At 36.5% G+C, this 13269-nt stretch overlaps 1 protein-coding gene across 7 annotated transcripts in view; it reads left to right on the top strand.

Annotated features, from left to right (window-relative positions):
- LOC138710237 (zinc finger protein ZFP2-like) overlaps window positions 1-13269 on the top strand; it is a 105651-nt gene that overhangs the window by 54661 nt on the left and 37721 nt on the right. For 3 of the 7 annotated variants that reach the window (XM_069840917.1, XM_069840922.1, XM_069840921.1), the window contains one exon: window positions 4164-6639. The exons of 2 other annotated variants lie outside the window; for them this stretch is intronic. In XM_069840917.1, coding sequence (XP_069697018.1) covers window positions 4164-5220 — 1057 coding nt within the window. In that variant the 3' untranslated portion in view covers window positions 5221-6639. Of the gene's footprint in view, window positions 1-4163; window positions 6640-13029; window position 13269 lie in introns of those variants that run through there. 2 more of the 7 variants (XM_069840925.1, XM_069840918.1) reach the window with 2 other exon arrangements.

Below are 13269 nucleotides of genomic sequence, written 5' to 3' on the forward strand. Positions count from 1 at the left end.
TTTTTTTTATTTTAGTTGGTTATTTAACGACGCTGTTTCAACTACTAGGTTATATAGCGTCGATGAGATTGGTTATAGCAAGATGATATTTGGCGAGATGAGGCCGAGGATTCGCCATAGATTACCTTGCATTCACATTACGGTTGGGGAAAATCTCGAAAAAAACCCAACCAGGTAATCAGCCCAAGCGGGGATCGAACCCGCGCCCGAACGCAACTTTAGACCAGCAGGCAAGCGCCTTAACCGACTGAGCCATGCCGGTGGCTTACCAAAATTGTAGAGAGTAACCTACATTTTAAATTTTACGTCTCTTGTTAAATATACTTTAGTGAATTTTTAAAACCATAAACTCCTTTCTCTCTCTGCTCTGTTAGGAAGTAAAAAAAGAAAAAAAAAACCTGAAAAGTTATTTGAAGGTAGTACTTGAAATTGAATTTTTTTTTTTACATTTCTTATATATTTTAGAAAAAATTCTGAAAGATGAGATGAATAGTCTAACCCAATTTTATGAGTGAGTCTATGTTTTAAATATAAAGGCTGCACGTCTGCTGGTTAAGAAAATAAATTGGTATAATTATTTTGATCATTACTGCCTCCCATTTTCCAACTCTTAATGTTCGTATTTCGTAAAACTCCGCCTTGTCTATTGACTAAGGATTAACAGAAACCTACGTATAGGGTTTAAGGATATTTAAGTTGACGAATCAGTCAGGCTGTTGATTATAGAATAGTTTTTTTTTATTATATAGATTGTCTTTATACTTCATAGTAACGAGGAAGAGACTATGCAGCAGCAACTGGAAGTATCTCGAAAAATGTGTGCCTGGAACTGGTCCCTTTTCACATATGTATATGCACATATTATAGACCACTGTAGTTTTATAGTTTAGCTATGTGTGCATAGTTTTTGGAAGTGACTGTCCATCTAAATCCACTCGGATCTCGGGCCTGCATATTTACCCTTATGTCCTACCCATTCCAGCTTCAGTTTGCTTGCTGCAGAGATGACAGCCGACCTTGCATTGGTTGGAGTTCAGATTAACAAAATCCGTCTGTCAAAATTGCTTGCTCCTACTATACTGAATACTGCTGCTGCTATCCCATACTCTGTTGCACGATTTCCACAACTGTAATGCAATTTTGCCATTGCTGTCACTCTGTGAAGCGTAATTCATGTTTACTTAAAGGGTTTCTTAATATACTGTGTGTTCAAGTTTTATTTTATTTAAAATGGATATCGTATATCATCAGCTGTTGTACAGGATATGAATGAAGTTAATTACTGTCTATAAATTCTGAAATAATAAGCATCCATTTTTGTTATAGTAACCAATTTACAGTTTATTTTTGAAAATATTGTAGTGGCATTCAGACAAGTCAATTATAATATAAAAATATTTATTGAATAAGTTTCCTTTAAAACGACTTATCAATATTAAAAAAAAACAACAACAAATATTTAGACATATAAATAAATCATTGAAGTTAATTATATGTTGCTAATGTTAAATAATTCATTGAAGTTAGTAATATGTTGCTAAGATTTTTGCCAATTTTGGTATCTTCAGGCATAAGTTCTAATATCTCATGTGGTACATTGAACAAAAGTTACTGGTATTGACATATTCAATGAAATAGATAATTAAACAATCTAAAAACAAATATTAAATAATACATGAAAATTGAAACAAAAATATTAGTAGCGTTATCTATTGCATTATTCAATTAATTTACTTGTATAATGGTCAAAACCAAAGAAATAATTAAAAACTGGTTCAATTTTACACATAATAATTAAGCTATTAATACATTTATAATAAGATTACAATCATTATGTAATATTAAAACAGGTTTAATTTCTATCACTGTTACACCTATATTCAAGGTTCATTTAATTAAGAAATTATCTTTATTAATACAATGCACATGATCGTACAATAGTACATTATGCAACGAGCCTATAATGGTAGTAATTAAGACGCGAGTGTGTTTATGAAACTAGCGCAAGCGAGTTTCATAATTTTCATACGAGCATCTTAATTACCTTTATAGGCAAGTTTCATACGACTTTTTATGCTCGACCATATTTCTAACTTGAAATTATTCATAAGTATTCATGTTATTCTTATCTGACTGAGGAGTGGAACTGACCTTGTGCAATATCTCGTAAATTGTGAGATGTGCGCTGACGCGAAAGTATTAATTTTTTCTGAGAAACAAATGTCATTGATCTTGATATAATCTAGAAAGTAAAATAAACATTAATCTTGATATAACCTTGAAATTGATTTAGACATTGAAAAACGAGATGACAAATTGAATTTATTTGAATATTATTTACAATTAACGCAAATTATTATAGTAACAGAACATAACCTTCTGCGACAGTATTGGCTTTCCAGCTTCCATGACGTTTCGCTAGTTGTCTTTCCATTGCATATCCGAGAATAATTGATACTTGTGCTTTCATATTGCTACAATGGTGTTTTCTGATTGGTGAAACACCTGAATTTTAATGAATAGGTGTACTTTAATGAGATCCATTAAAGGGCTGCTACCAGGTGTATAATTACTACATTTCGGCTTGGTCGAGCATAAATGTTTATATGTTATTGCAGATTAATGGTTTGTGTAATTGTGTATCATATGTGTCAAACATTTGTTGTTTTATTAAAATTACAATTGTGTCAGTGTGATATGATCATGTTGTTCATGTTACGATTAATTTCAATGTTAAACTTCAATACGCGTATATGTCTAAGTAGATGTCGGAATTGGTTTAAATGGATCCTTCGACTTTATTTATTTATGCAGGCTACACTTCTTCATACTGTGCAGAGATTTAATTCATTGTTGTCACTGCTGATAGCCTAGTGGTCAAAATGCTGTTCTTTAAGTCGGAAGTAAGAGGGTTCTAGTTTCCACATGCAGATCATTTTTTAGTTGTAATTCTTTTTACCTTTAATTTTTATTGAAACATTAGCTGATATAGTATTTACTTAATAGCCTATTTTATAATAAATTAATTTTCATTGAAACATTAATCCACATAGGGGTTACTTTACTTTATATTTTTGAAATAGTTACTGAATTAATTAATTTCATCTAAATATTATCACTCTTAGGGTCTACTTTACTTTATATTTTTAATTTAATCACTGTATTAGTTTTCACTTAAATTATTGTACATAGAATTTACTTTATTTATATTTTTAATACTCATTCAAACTTCAATTTTTACACATGGATTTACTTTACCATTGTATTTGCTTATTTCGCGGGCAACTATAGTGAAAGCTTACTGTCTCCCAACCCCAAACATGGGTACATATTCTTGTTCTTGTACATGATCTCGTGTTGAAATTATTATGTCGCCTTTACTGTTGGATTAGAAATGGCGAGTTGTTCTGCTTGTATAATAAAGTATAAACACAGAAGTTTGTGCCCAGGCTACCAAATGGGATCATTCACAATGATTCACATAAGCATTGACATAAACATTACCGTAAGACGTTAACATGAAAGTTTGCAAACTCCAAACTTTCATGCTTATGCTTACGTGATTTGCAAACAGAACACAATCTGGAGCGCTGAAGTATACGACAGAATATGAGGAAATGGCGTCGTTGTTATGTTTGCATGGTTACCAAGTATGTTTGCGGTTATGTTTATGTTCCCATCGTGATGATGGTATGACTTCTTGATTTTACCGTAACGTTTATATTCTTAAGTTAACGCTTACGTTATGTTTAATTTCCATTGTGAATGAGCTTTTACAGTTGTACCACAGTCTAGTATATATAGTCACGAAGCTCAATACGTAGGGAATATGAATCCATAGATAGTTGCTAACCACTAGGATCGCTACTATTGCCTCATCACAGACAATGCGAAATAGTACCAGCACAGTCTTTCGTTCCTATTACCCTCAAGAACTCAAGCTTCGTGTCTGTACACACTAGACTGGTTGTACTGTTATGCACGACGTATGTAGTGAAGGTAGCTAGTAATTTACACACGTCTTATGAACGAGCTATTAATAAAGACTTATGTATAAGAGTTTTTATTAGTAAAACCGTTATAGTAACATTTTTATTAGTGGTTCGTATTTATTCTCATTTTACTTTCGCTATTGTATAGACTGATAGTCAATTTCATGATAGCTTTACAGATATCCATGACAATAAAGAGTCATCAAAGTGTGGCAGTATTCAACATGAAGTTAATTTTACTATGGAAAAGGATCAGCTAAGTTTTGTGTCATCAGAGAAAGCTGCCTGCAACCGTTCTGTGCAGTGGCATAATTTTGGCAACGATTCAGTAAAGTGGCCATCTTCAAAGTGTCGTTCTCAGACTCAAACAAGTGAGAAGGCATTCGAATGTGAAGTGTGTAGTAAGCGTTTCTCACGGAGGGAACATCTGAAAAATCATTCACGTGTGCACACAGGTGAGAAGCCATTTAAATGTAATGATTGTGGAAAAAGTTTTTTGCAGTTAGGACACCTGAAAATGCATATACGCTTGCACACAGGCGAGAAGCCTTTCAAATGTGAAGTTTGTGGGAAATGTTTTTCGCGTTCGGCAAATCTCAAAATCCATGCCCGCGTGCACACTGGGGATAAGCCGTTCAAATGCGATTCGTGTGGAAAGTGCTTCTCTGAGTTGGGGCATCTTAGAAACCATATTCGCCTACACACAGGCGAAAAACCATTCAAATGCGATGTTTGTGGTTCATTCTTCTCGTATTTGGAAAACTTAAGAAAGCATTCACGCGTTCATACTGGGGAAAGGCCGTTCAGTTGTACTGATTGTGGAAGGTGTTTTTCTCAGTCGGCGCACCTAAAAACCCATGTACGTCTCCATACTGGCGACAAACCCTTCAAATGCAATGTATGTGGAAAGACGTTCGCGCTTTCAGGACGACTCAAAACTCACATACGCCTTCACACTGGCGAGACACCTTTCAAGTGCGATGTGTGTGGAAAGTGTTTTTCTCAGTCGCAAAACCTGAAGATACATGCACGACTACATACTGGCGACAAGCCATTCAAATGCGATGTGTGTGGGAAAAGTTTCTCACAATCGCAAAATCTCAAAACACATACTCGCCTCCATACTGGTGAGAAACCATATAAGTGCGAAGATTGTGGAAAATGTTTCGCCCATTCGGGACATCTCAAAACCCATGCACTCCTCCACAATTCAAGATTGCTAAAATGAGATTGTGTGGTTCTATTTCTTAGAGTCGGAAAACCTAAAGATAGTGACATGAACGCCAACACATAGGCAAGTTGCCTTTGGAAAGTGTAGAACGCAGCTTTCAGACAATCAACTCCTGGCAACTAATTAAGTTGTTCAGTCAACTGTCAGAAGACAGGTCTGAACCTCGTAAGTGATATCAATAAGGCACCACTTATGAGGTAACTAGGGCAGGAGACAACTGGGGTAAGATGGCCAATTCCTTTCCTCCTCCATTGCATACATCGCTGACTAGCCAAATATTACACTGATCAGACTTCAGATGTATACAATTGGTTTTTCCTCTGACACATCATTAAGTGAGAAGTACTGTTTCATAATAGTAAATGTACAGTACATGTCAACTAGAATCTCAATCAGAGGCAAACTCATTAAGTAGTGATGCCTATTATATTTTGTTTGATGAACTTATTGAGGACTAGACATCTTCGAAATTATTTTTTAAGAGATGGTAATGATAATAAAAGCATATACTAGAAAAATTAAAAACAAGAAAATTTGAAATATCTATTCAAAACTTGTAAAATTTGTGACACATTTCTAGAATGTTCGTGTACATATTGTGATGTGATAGTCTAAAAATTTTAAAAGGTTGGAATAACAATCATCTTCAGTTCACAGCATAGTTCTGAAGCGTTCAGTCAGAGTTCATAATCAGTAATTTTTAAGATTCTGTACTAAAAATAAAAGTTGAAGACATCCACATATATGCAGAAAGACCTTTCCATAGGAAGTATGACGAACTTAGTTTAATTTCCCCAAGACTCTAAATTAAAAACTGCACAATTAATTGAAAAAAAAAAAACAGTTTTTTCAAGCACATAGAAGAGAATTTTACTTACTTATTTGCTTTTATGACAATTTATTGTGCCACGTAGGAAATCGTGTAAGAATTAATTTTTCTACATGACGTAATTACCGGTACATATAATTTACGGCAACTCTGCCTGGATTAATAGGGGATGCTGGTTTACTTTTTAATAGCAAAACAAATCGGTTTTGTTCTCCTGTTGCTGTCTAGTTAACCAAGTGAAACTTCCGACAAGACCTCGGTTGTTTGCAAGTGGTGTTTCGTTCCAATTAGTTGCGCGCAATGTCACAACAGTTCTTATCAGCAAGTTGTTCGTCTCAAGTACCCAAAATAACCATGTGGTTCACCAGTTGTAGGCGGTGCTGTGTCCTTTTGTACTGTTGCAAGGAGTTGATCGTCTGAAAGTTGCCTCAGGGATATAGCAGGAGTGGAGCATGCCTACATGCAGAATGGACTTTGTGTTTGTGTATGGTATTTCTGGGTTCTGTGACATGTGCACTCTTCGCAGTAAATGTGTATATAAATAAATGTAAAGGTACATAAATAAAATATTTTTATTGCAATTTTAACCATGTAGTTGGCTGTTACATGTATTCCCCTCGAAGTGTTTTGCAAATTGTGCAGCTGTTATTCAACTCTTCTGTTTTTGAGGTGAGTTGCAGGTCATCCTGTTGAATTGCTTTGGAATAGATGCAGCTGATTGGCCAGGTTGTTTCATGATGGAGAATTAGAAAAGAATTAATAGTCCCTTTTATACTAGATTAATCTCGTTCGACTTACAGCGTGAGCACATGCACAGTATGGATTCAAATCCTTGCCTTTCCACATCTGCTCAGTAGAAGCTGTTTTTGTTTTCATACTACATTTCCGTAGGTGGGCCAGCTGAATTCACACAACAGGACCTGAACATGATTTGGAGTAGCAGTAGCAGACAGCTTTTAATGAGCTGTTTCCCTGTTTCCATGCTCTTTGTAGCATCATGTCAGGCTGGAACAAAGATCATGTAATGAAATTAATGGAGCTTTACGAGCAATGTCTATGCTTATATGACATCAGAAGTAAGGACTATCACAATAGGATTAGGAAGGAAAATGAGTTTATTTGTAGAAATTTGAATTCTGTTCATCCCAATACTATTCTGTCCGACATAAAACAGAAATAAAGAACATCAGGAGTCAGTATGCTTTTCTATTGTTTAAATCCCCTCTGTCCATTTAAAAGGCTCACCACATTACTCACACATTGCTCGAGCTCGACAACTAACCTCGAGTTGTAGACAAGAAATCTTCCAAAAGAATCAACAGTGGTACAATTTTAGCCAACAGATAGTGCGAGATATAGGACGCTGCTTGACTTGTAAACGAGAAATCTGCCATATGTAAATGGTGATGCTACCTTTAGCCGGCAGAAAGCGCTTGATGTTACGCGACAAATTGCATGTGTAAATAGGGACATGGAGCGATTAGGTTGGCTCTGGGTTGTACCTTAATTAAATACAATAGCCATTCAATAAGTACCTTCCGGTGTACATAGGTTGGTTTTTTTTTAGTTCAGGCAATTATTTTTTTTCTCGATACGTAGCATAGTTACATAGTTCTAAGTTTTACAAGCCTTCGATGGAGTTACTAGTGTTGCATACAACCTGTTTCCAGCAATGCGGAAACCGTTCGATCCCATTGGCATTTTCTAATCTGTTAATGGTGCGAAAAGAGTGGTCACTTACCTTTAAAACTTCTTCGACTGTTCGGATGCGATTCCCGCGAAGTCAGTCCATCTTAGGGATTAGATCGAAGTCATAGGGACTTAAATTCGGAAAATATGGTGGGTGATAGAGCACTTCCCACCTCCAGCGATTGAACAATCCAGACAACTCCTGCCGTGTGAGCCCTAGCATTATCATGCAGAACAATGGGTGAGTTATCCATAAAGTGTCGCCATTTTCTTTTCAGAGCTGCTTGCAGACTGTTTCGCAACAACGAACAGTAGTACTTCGCATTAACGTTCTGCCTTGGAGGAACGGTATGCTTTAAGATCATACCATCTCAGTTATAGGCAAGGATCAGCATAGCCTTCATATTGCTGGGGCGGGGGGGGGGGGTTATGACGAAATGTTGTTTTTCGTGATGAACCCGCCAATCCTGTATCTTGCGCTAACTCACAAATCGTTAAGTTCCGATCCATCTCCACTATCACGGACAGTCTGTACATGTTCGTCAATTACTGATGGGTATCCACATCGAGGCATGTCCAACACACTTTCGCGTCCTTGTCTGAAGGCTCTAACCCACCTTGCTACCTGTCCTTGATGACACTGTCGTGCCATGTGATCTTTAGTATATTGAATTTTTAACCAGCTTCTCTGTTCCTCCTTCGAAAACATTGCGACCACTTGTTCACAACTGCTCGTCTTATTGTTGTCACTGCGAACAAACATGGAGGGGGGAGGCGATTCATTATCTCTGAGGGAGGGGAGGCATGTAAGCAACCTGTGGTATAAACGATATTGCCTGGCTCCTTTGCACGGCATTGCTGCAGCATAGTTGCATGTATAATTTCGTCTGCTTTCCATATGTTTCATACATAGATGACAGCCAGGAGAAAGACGAAAAAAAAAAAAAACTGTGTGAGCTGCAAGTTGGTGAGTTACCGGTAAAATTCAAACGGCTTATCTTTCTCGTGGGCAACAGAGTACTGAAAAGCATTGCGAAATTTTATGAAGTTAAGGTATAGCTTTGCTAATTGGCAGCATTTTATTGAATGGATAAATTTGTAACAAAGCCCAGCATACTCCGGCCTACAGTACCAGTACGTGAATTCCTCCCCCCCCACCCGCAGATTCACTTAAAAACATAAGGAACTGATGAAACATTGGGCAGTAAATATCAAACCAGACAAATGGTATCCCATTGAGCATAGCTTTTTGTGTTCACGACACTGAACTACAACAGGAAACGCTGCTGCCCAGTGCAGTACCTACAACTTATTTAGGTTCACTTCGCTCCTGATATCTGGGAAAAAACTCGTGTTGATGGCACACGAAAACTAAAATCAAATGCTGTACAAACAGTCTTCTTTTTTCCTCCGCAATCTACAATGAAACGAAAATCTCCAATCAAGAGAACAGCCTCATCTTCAAAAGCTACCAAATCTTCAAGTAAGTAAATTTCTTCCCAGAATAAATTGTTTGAGAAAGATTAGCATTCTTTTTATTTTAATATTCGTATTGTTAATCCGTTAAGTTATAATCACAATTTTTATTAAGGTCTCATCACTGTATAAACATTTTCTTTAAAAATACATCAATGTAATGAAATTCTATAGTCATTACAATAAATTATTATATTCTGTGTATTTTAAAAGAACACCGTGAATATTTTCAGGTGACTTTTAATTCTGGAAATTTCATGAATTATTATGAAACAAAATTGATTTTTGAGGTAAATTAAATGTCTCTATGATACAGATTCGTAAAATATAAAACAAAATTAAAGTTTGAATTCTTTTATGTGAATTAATACCTGTTCACACATTAAAACAATTTGATGGTTATAGAGTAACCTGCATCAGGGACACAACCTAGTAGCGGGTGTTTCCTCTTCTTGCTCTGATGACAGCTTCTATTCGGCTTGGCATTCTTGCCCATTCCTGCCACAAAGCTTCCCTCAATTGTTGCATTGTCTCTGGAGAGTGATCCCTGCCTTGAACAAGTCGTCCTAGATTATTTCATACGTGCTTTATCGGATTTAAGTCCAGGCTGCATGAAAGTCACCCAAGAGACACTATACTACATCAATAAATTCCGACACATACCGAGCAGCATGAGGACGGGCATTATCATACATAAGGATGTAATTTTCTACTGCAAATATCGAGAACAGAACCACGTGATAATGAAGAATCTCATCAACATATCGTGCTGCCATCAGAAATTCAATTTCGATGAGGACAAGCTCCATTTTCTCGTTGGTAGATATTCTCACCCAGACCATAATGGAGCCACCTCCAAATGGTGTGCGTTTAGAGATCATGCAGTCAAGATAACACTTTCCTGGTCTCCTCCATACTCGTTCCCTTCCATCTGGTCTTTTTTAATTTGGTTATTTAACGACGCTGTATCAACTACTAGGTTATTTAGCATTGATGAGGTTGGTGATAGCGAGATGGTATTTGGCGAGATGAGGCCGAGAATTCGCCATAGATTACATGGCATTCACCTTACAGTTGGGGAAATCCTCGGTAATAACTCATCTGGTCTTCTTACACAGAATCGGGACTCTTCTATAAAGAGTACATGGCTCCAGTCTTCATGTGTCCAATGTTGGTGATTCCTTGCAAATGCAAGGCGATTTGTACATTGTTCTGCAGACAGCAGAGGACCAATTGCAGGCCTCCGAGATCTCATATTTGCTTCATCAAGCTTTCTTTTAACTGTCCTTTCACTGATGTTGATGTGCATGGCCAATTGAAGTTGATTAAGGGCTTCGACAATGGTGATGCGTCGGTCCTGCAAGATCTGATGTACCAGAAATTGATCATCTCTGACTGAAGTTTTTCTCTTATGGCCTGAACCCGGTCTCATAGTGTACTGCGATGCAGTGCCCTATGTACCATAGAGGAGGCTGCATTTAACGTCTGGGCAACGTGTCGAAGACTGTTGCCGTTTTCCACCAGTACCACTGCAGCTGCTACTTTATGAGATGAGATGGGCATATTTGATAAAAACACAAAATGGCTGTCTTATATCAAATGGAAAATGCAACAATGGAGTCATAAATTTTGCGTTATTCCTTTTTTTCCTAGATCTTTAATTTAACATCTGCACAGAAATAAAGTTTTTAATGTTATTACATAGCAGATATCGCTATTAGAGTTTAACTTAAAGTTTTTGTATTCTAGAAGTTTAAAACTGATGCAGATAAAATTTTTTTACCATAAGTATTGATGAATGTACAATTGATTTGTGCTAAAGATTTCAAAGTGTTTCATTTTTTTTTTTTTTGCCAGTCAGTGTAGTTAGTACAATAAAGTAGGTACAGGGAGAAAGAGGATAGTATGTGAAGTAGAGTGCAGTGGAGTTCTGTAGGGTGGGAGAAAGAAAAGCGGGTGTGCCGGGAGACAGCAACCCCACTTAAATTGATATTTATTTTGAAGTATTTCCATTGTGCATGACTCCATATATTACGTTATTGATCTTTGGAGAAACAGCGACTGATTCTTGGATTTTACCATATTACCCAGTGGAAACAATATGGAATTAACACTTCATTTAACAGAATATTCGACTATTTTTTGCCTAATATCACAAAATTATTATTAATATTCAATATTTTTTATAAACAATATATTTAATTTCTTATGAAATTTAAAAGTAACTGTTATAAACGTTTAGTTTCAATTATAGTTATTTGTGTTTCTTGTCATGGCAGGTGTATGTTTAAGTAATCAGTAATTTGGGATGTAACTATTGTTAGTGGATAAATTTTTAATAAAGAAAACTGTCCAAAATAAAACTGCAGTGAACAGGTACAGAATGATAAATTGGGCCCCTTTGTTGTGTTATCTCTGTAGGTGGAGTTGTGCTATTGCATATTGGTGCCATTTCTGTGCTTCTGTCAGGTTATGAGGAACTCAGCGTGCTGCAATTTTTCTCATGTGGAGGTTTTACTTGAGGATGTGCCCACAGTTTGGTGTCTGAGTCTAACCTCGATGGATAATTCTCGTACAGTCCAGCGATGGTCAACAGCAAGGAGACCTCGCACTAACTGCACTAACCTATGTGAGCCACATGTGCCGTCTCATTCCAATCCGTACGGAATGCAGAGATCCAGCTTGCAAACCGTTCGATATGGTAGCTCATTGTTGCCACAAGCTTTTTGTAGTAATGGCATATTCATCATTGACAAATGGAAAGATAGTATTACATAAGGGGCCGTAGTTTTCAATCATCTAAAGGTTAAGTAATTTCCATGGGTACAGTTTTATATGAAAAATTAGACTGTTATTTTCTGTAAAATGTGGAAGAAAATCTTCGAGAAACAGCAATTACTGTGTACTTGTATTTTTGTACACAGTCTTTTCACCCCAGTATTTAAAAAGTCAGCGCCTATGCATCAAACTATACTGAATTTACAAGGACTTACATGGAACATATTTTGGAAGCTATGTGGAAAACTATTTACTGAGCTCCATATATTAAGTACGACGGGAATTACTTCTGTGGCATTGATATTGGTAAGAAATTGGCATAACTCTATGTGTTCATGACCTCAGTACTAAAATGATATGGTTTGGTCGGTACCATGCTCTGTCTTCTACTCCAAAGAAAGGCCCGTTAAGCTCTCAGTATTCAACTTTATACAAAGTTGAGTGAATATCAGAGCCATTCTGGAAGTTTCCATGGTGAGAAAAACCCTGCTACCACTCGGGATTAAACTCGGTAATTTCAGTCTATCGCAAGTTGCTCTGCCAACAGAGATACCCTGGGACATATTGCAATGTAACAGCCTCACTACTTAAATTTAAATTACAGTTTCTCTCTTTCTTTTTTTAAATAAACGTCTGTGGTCATGTTGCATGACAATTTATCGTATTTATTAATATTTTAAAATTGCGTCTCTTTTATGGACTGTATTTATGATCGCATAAGATGTTTTGAAGTATGCAGTTTTACCCTATGCGCAAAATATTCTGAAGTAGCTACTACAGATGACGACAGAAAAAAAGTCATGCAATAAATTGGCTCAGACAATAGTGTTTCAGGAGGATCCAGGATCCCTGTGGCCAGTCAATCTGACTGGGGATTTTCATGGTTTCCCTCAGTCACAAAGGCAAATGCTGGATTAGAAATACCATGATTCCTCACCGCCACAATCAGCAATATCATTAACATAAATCAAAATCTAAAATCAATACATGAACATAAGCCATCTATAACACATAATAGAAATAGGAACTCAACAATAGTAACAACGGCCTACTGGTATACCCACAGATCCTCAACACGCGATATGACCATAGATGTGTAATAACATGTTATAAATCAATTTAAAAAATAAAGAAAAACATAAATTGGCAATATTGCTCAGACTATTGCCGTTGCAATTTGAGATGTGTCACGGCTGGTTTGATCTTCTCTTTTGCTGTACATTCTCTTACACTCTCAATTTCAAGTAATTACCTATTTCAGTTCTGTTAATGGG

This window comes from Periplaneta americana, chromosome 12 (genome assembly GCF_040183065.1).
Source record: "Periplaneta americana isolate PAMFEO1 chromosome 12, P.americana_PAMFEO1_priV1, whole genome shotgun sequence".
In the NCBI taxonomy this organism is placed as follows: domain Eukaryota; kingdom Metazoa; phylum Arthropoda; class Insecta; order Blattodea; family Blattidae; genus Periplaneta; species Periplaneta americana.